General features: G+C 42.7%; 1 protein-coding gene across 1 annotated transcript in view; it reads right to left on the bottom strand.

The window, feature by feature from the left end:
• Positions 1-2,778: 2,778 nt before the first annotated feature.
• The window catches only part of LOC138972977 (zinc finger protein 35-like), a 29,496-nt gene continuing 26,274 nt past the window's right edge, over positions 2,779-6,000 (bottom strand). Inside the window, exon 3 of the mRNA XM_070345635.1 lies at positions 2,779-5,043. Within this exon, the coding sequence (XP_070201736.1) occupies positions 4,093-5,043 (951 nt within the window). The 3' untranslated portion in view covers positions 2,779-4,092. The remainder of the gene's footprint in view (positions 5,044-6,000) is intronic.

Genomic DNA, 6,000 nt, shown 5'->3' with positions numbered 1-6,000 from the left:
TGTGTGTGTGTGTGTCACAGTGTGTGTGTGTGTGTGTGTGTGTGTGTGTGTGTGTGTGTACTTGTGCTCTGTTATGTTTTTTGATTTATCTATTTACCTGCATTTGGTGGTTGTATGAACATTCATCTACGTCAGAAACTAGCGTACCAAACTTAAATCAGGCTACGATTATAAACATCCGTGAGAGAGAGAGAGAGAGAGAGAGAGAGAGAGAGAGAGAGAGAGAGAGAGAGAGAGAGAGAGAGAGAGAGAGAGAGAGAGAGAGAGAGAGAGAGAGAGAGAGAGAGAGAGAGAGAGAGAGAGAGAGAGAGAGCGAGATAGAGAGTATGTGTGTGTGTGAGAGAGAGAGAGAGAGAGAGAGAGAGAGAGAGAGAGAGAGAGAGAGAGAGAGAGAGAGAGAGAGAGAGAGAGAGAGAGAGAGAATGCAGGCATGCCAATACGTACACACAAGCGCTGGCAAACATACCATCGGGTTAAACAAATCAATGTAAGATCTCGCAAGAACTTTATTCAAAAACATCCGTTAGAACTTTTCATGAACAATAATTGTCTGCGCAAAATGAATATCAACACCAACGAGAAGCGTTCAACTGTCAACTCAAATATACATAGAAATCTTGTATTCATATCAACATCAAACGAACTCCTGCTTAAAATCAAGCGACAAACGTTACAGCATTGTAACAACGTTTTTTTTTTCCCAGACGACCGCACTAGCTAATACTACTTTCAAAGCGGACCCATTTACTTCGAATGCACAATTCAGTTTATCTTGATACATAAAATAATGTGAAAGTACCTCAACTGCTTCTGTTGAAACTTATTCATCCGTCTTGTTATTTCATAATGCCGGTCGAGAGAGAAAGGGAGGGAGAGGGGAGAGAGAGAAAAAGAGAGTGAGAAAGAGAGAGAGAGAGAGAGAGAGAGAGAGAGAGAGAGAGAGAGAGAGAGAGAGAGAGAGAGAGAACAAGAACAAGAACAAGAACAAATCTTTAATTGTCTAAGGCCACAGCCCCTTACAATAGTGGTTAAAATAACAGCAATAGTATCTGCACAGTTATAAATTATAGTCACGCATAAAATTCAACAAATATATTAAAACCCTGATGACATGTCACTGAACCTGATTTATAAGGGTTCGTCTCTTCTGTAACATGAAGAACACAAATCTGCTGAAGCTGTTCATCACATTATCCTCATTTCTGCCACAGAAATACACAAGTTGTTGTTGCAGCGTCTTAGAGTTCGAGATTTTCAAATACTTTGCTCGAAGGTCTTGATAAAAAGGACATAAAAATACAACATGGTGTTCATCTTCTTTATCAGCTGTACAGAGAGGACAGTTTCTTGTCGTTTGGTTTGGTGCGTACCGAAACTTGTGAGCGTTGATTTCGGATACTCCTGCGCGGAAACGAGTAAGAGCAACTCTGTACTTAATATCTTCGATTAATTCAATGTATTTCTCTTTTTCCAAGCATGTTTTGTAACAATTATAAATGTCGAAACGTTCACTGCATTCTAAAAAGGAGAACCATTCTTGACAAAAACAATCTTGTAAACGTCTTTTAAACTCTTGTAAGAAACACTTCTCATTCCCAACCATTCCGTACATCCATACAGCAGCAAAACCATTACAACATAACAGATTCTGCACATGTGAGACCCAATTTGTGTGGCCCTTCGATGCCAAAGTACATAAAGCGTTATATGCAATCTTGGAATATATTGAATCAGGTTGCTTCAGCAGTGTAAACCAGTACTTCACACATCTGACTGCAGAGTTAATATACAGCGGATGTCTTCCCAATTCACCGTACACAATGTTGTTTGGAGTTCGAATTGTCACTTTCAGAAACTTTTTACAGGCAAAAAGAGAGAGAGAGAGAGAGAGAGAGAGAGAGAGAGAGAGAGAGAGAGAGAGAGAGAGAGAGAGAGAGAGAGAGAGAGAGAGAGAGAGAGAGAGAGAGAGAGAGAGAGAGAGAGAGAGAGAGAGAGAGAGGTGGCTGGAGTCAAGTTTTAAGAAAGCAGAGAGAGACTGCGAATGATGCGCTAACAATAACAAAGATTTATGCAATAGGTTTGGTCGAAACAACACACACAGTGACACACACACTTTAAATTAAAAGTAAAATAAAACTTCAGATACCAAATCAAGAACATGTACAACCTAATTATATTGCACAGAAACTGTGAACTGAATTATTCGTGTTCATTTTGATATATATCGACAATGCACAAGATACGGTTGCAGGGCACCTTACGATCGGCAAAAGGAGTTACGCCGACAATAATTATATGTATGCATATATTCTGCAATAACATATTTTACCTTTGCTACAAAGATGCTCTCTCTCTCTCTCTCTCTCTCTCTCTCTCTCTCTCTCTCTCTCTCTCTCTCTCTCTCTCTCTCTCTCTCTCTCTCTCTCCACACACACAATTGTATCATTACCATTGAAAATAGATTCCATTGCAAATACCCATTGTTTCAATGGCTGAAAGCTAGGGTCACTTGACGTTCCATTTTGTTAACTGTGCACTTCCTTACGTTCTTACAGGCACACACACACACACACTGACCTTCTCGTGATAGCTCATGTTCACCACCACCGATCTGTCCATAAATTGCTTGATTCATTAATATATCAAAAATAAGAGCATTCCTCATTTTAAACGCACTCAAAACCCTGTCAGCGGCTTTGCAGAGTATCCTTCCGCCCCCCCCCCCCCCCCCCCCAATAAAAAAATAAATGAATACAATAAAATAAATAAAATTACAACTTAACTGACACCAATATAAAGCTACAAAATGGACTATTTCCGGAAATAGCTCTTCGGGATTTGAAGAGTTACGGAAGAGTTACTTTACCTTGGTTTGCCATAAAAACACTGAAGATAAGCTAGGCCGTGTCCTACTCTTGGACACAGACCAACAATCAAACCCTTGACTTGTTTCTGTGCAGAGTGGGTTTTTGTAAACATACATTAATTCATAAAAATACCAGGGATGGCCGTAACCAGGGATGGCCGTAACCAGGGATGGCCAAATCATCCGCCTGATCGCCAGGGGCGAGTAAAAAATACGCCGGGCTAGTAAAACCGCCTGGCAACTCACCCGGCTGGCCAGTGAACATTCTGGTTGGACTTTTGGTTGTAATATCGAGGTTCAAAGTCATATAAACATTGCAGCTGCAGCAACTGTGGTATGTATTAGGACAGCGAAATATCTGGCGTGCCAGTAACTTTCTTCAAGTTACTCGCCCGGTAGGCGAGTTAAAATTTTGAGATTTGGCCATCACTGTTAACCCCTTGGGCTTGGGTAAAAACTTGGGTAGATATCAGATAGTGAACGGAATTGTTTTCGCGGGAAGGACGGTGCCTTCAAAGTAATCAGGTTTCAAATTATGACCACATTATGCCGTTCTGGACAGACCAACGAATTGGAAAACAATAACATTCTGCCGTATAAAGGTATTCACAATCAATTGCACTTCAAGAAAATAAAAGGTAATTCAGCTTGCTTCTTCTTCTTCAGCGTTCCAGACATTCTGGTGAAGTGTTTGCTCGTTTGCCCATTTGGGTCCGTTCCCCACACTATACTCTGAGAGCATAGTCAGCTTCACTCCGCTTTCGTTGGGTAGGCATGCTGGGTATTTTCGTGTTTCCATAACCCACCGAACTCCGACATGGATTACAGGATCTTTTCCGTGCGCACTTGGTCTTGTCCTTGCGTGTACACATGGAGGGGGTTAGGTCACTAGCAGGTCTGCACATAAGTTGACCTGGCAGATCAGAAAAATCTCCACTTTTAACCCACCAGGCGGCAGCGACCGGGATTCGAACTCACGACCTCCCGATTAGGAGGCCGACGTCATACCACTGCGCTACTTCGCCCGTCTGGTAATTCAGCATATGTCTACAAAGCCTAGACCACAGAATCAATGTATACCCGGGACCAAACTATCCCTGTGTGTGTGTGTGTGTGTGTGTGTGCGTGCGTGCGTGTGTGTGTGTGCGCACGTGAATGTGTTCAAAAGCAGGAGCTACTGAGAGGAGATACATATTTTCTACGACAGTGCTTCTAGGGCTTCAGATTCACTGACAGGGAGAGTGCCGTGGTGGTGCGATTGTCCACATATGAGGCGGATAATAACCCATAATAATATTCTCAGCTCCAGCCCCTTGCACAAAATTACTGTTTACAGTGTCAATGTTACTCCTCCTCATCTGTAACAAATTACTCTCAGATTCAGATTTTGAACTTCCTTGAGGCAAGTTATTCCTCGTGCTTGCAACGCCTCCTTGTGCAGAATAAGAAGCGTTTGCTGCGGTAGATCTTTGCGTCAGATTTCTCGGCTGGTTGCCCTTGTTGTGCACCTTCATGTGAATCTTCATGTTCCCCCTCTGAATGAAGGTGGCCGAACACTGATCACACTTGAATGGTTTCTCGCCGGTGTGTAGATACATGTGACGCTTTAGATGCGAGGGGAGCTTGAAGCTAGCATCACACTCTCTACACACATAGGGCCGGGCCTCACTGTGACTGGAATGTTGATGTACCCATAAAGCGTTAGAGAAGATAAAACTCGCCGAGCACTGATCGCACTTGAACTTTTTATCTCTGACGTGAACCTTGATGTGGGATCTAAGGTTGGACTTGGATGCGAACACTTTGGGACACTTGTCGCAGTGAAACGGTTTTTCACCGGTGTGTGTGCGGATATGGTCTTTGAGTTCTTCGTGCTGAGAGCACTGCTTGGAACAAATGTGACACATCAGTCGCTTCTCGTTCCGTGGTGGTGGGGGTTTGACTGCCTTAGGTCTACCCTTCTTCTTCTTAGGACTTTTCTTTGCTGTCCGCTTCTCGTTTGATCTGAACTTGCGAGGACGAAGCACGCTCTCTACGTGTGGCCATTTTCCTTCACTGTGAACGGCAGTTGCTGGCGTTGAATCTTCTTGTATAACTTGCTGACTTCCACAATCATTGTCGTCTGCCTGAGTGTGTTCCTTTTTGTCCAACGTTAGTTGCGATTCAGACGACAGATTCTGAAAGTGAAAAACGAATCTTGTAAATCACTTTTTTTCAAACCATTCCTTTGTTTATGTTTGTGTGTGTGTGTGTATAAAGGTGGTCTGACTTATTCACAAGAGTAAATCATGCCAACAACGTTTTGACTACCACCAGTAGATCACTTGATAGAGAAGGAGTATCAGTTGTTTATATGCTTGTAAGAATGGGGAGAACGCCATTGAAATGTATCTTCTGGGACTGTATAACTGCAACAATCAATGTCCCAGCAAATTGTGCCATTCACATACTTAACTAATTCCTCCTTTGTCCATCAGGAATAATCTACATCGCACCTGCAGCTTTGCGTGCCTGACATAATTCATGATGAGCACAATCCTTTCTGCAGCAAGGTTGGCGTGCACACTCAAGAAAAGAAAATAGTGTACCGTTTCATTAGTTCTCGAAGAGATAAAGAATGAGAGATAGTCCGTGTATAAAGCACAAAAGCCGCCAAAAGAAACACAATCTGTGGCAGTAAAAAGTGTCAACAAAAAGTGTCAACAATCTGCAATGTCCCAACCACGTGAGAAATCAACACGATATGAAGACCTGACAAGGTTTAACAGCTTGGTTGTTGTATTCAACCTGTTCGCCTTCTATTCGGGCAGTAATAAGATGATGCATAAACCAAGAACGTTTAGGCAAAGGACAAGAAATGAGACACTAACAGCAACTTCAGTTGCAAACGCAGCAGCAACTGAGAGACGAAAAAGATTTGCTATGGCGGTAGTTCTAGCCCTTCATAATCACTGAAAGGGAGATTACTTTGGCGGCGCGACTGTCAACAGATGAGACGGAAAATAACCCAACATGATACTCTCTGCACCAGTCACTTGAACAATCTGCTGCTTGAAGTGTTAGCGCTGTTCCTCATCTGCAACAAATTACTCTCAGACTTTGAACGTCCTTGTGGTAGGTCGTTCTTCGTGCTT

This window comes from Littorina saxatilis, linkage group LG8 (assembly GCF_037325665.1).
Source record: "Littorina saxatilis isolate snail1 linkage group LG8, US_GU_Lsax_2.0, whole genome shotgun sequence".
Lineage (NCBI taxonomy): Eukaryota > Metazoa > Mollusca > Gastropoda > Littorinimorpha > Littorinidae > Littorina > Littorina saxatilis.
This window is presented reverse-complemented; position numbering and strand designations above follow the sequence as displayed.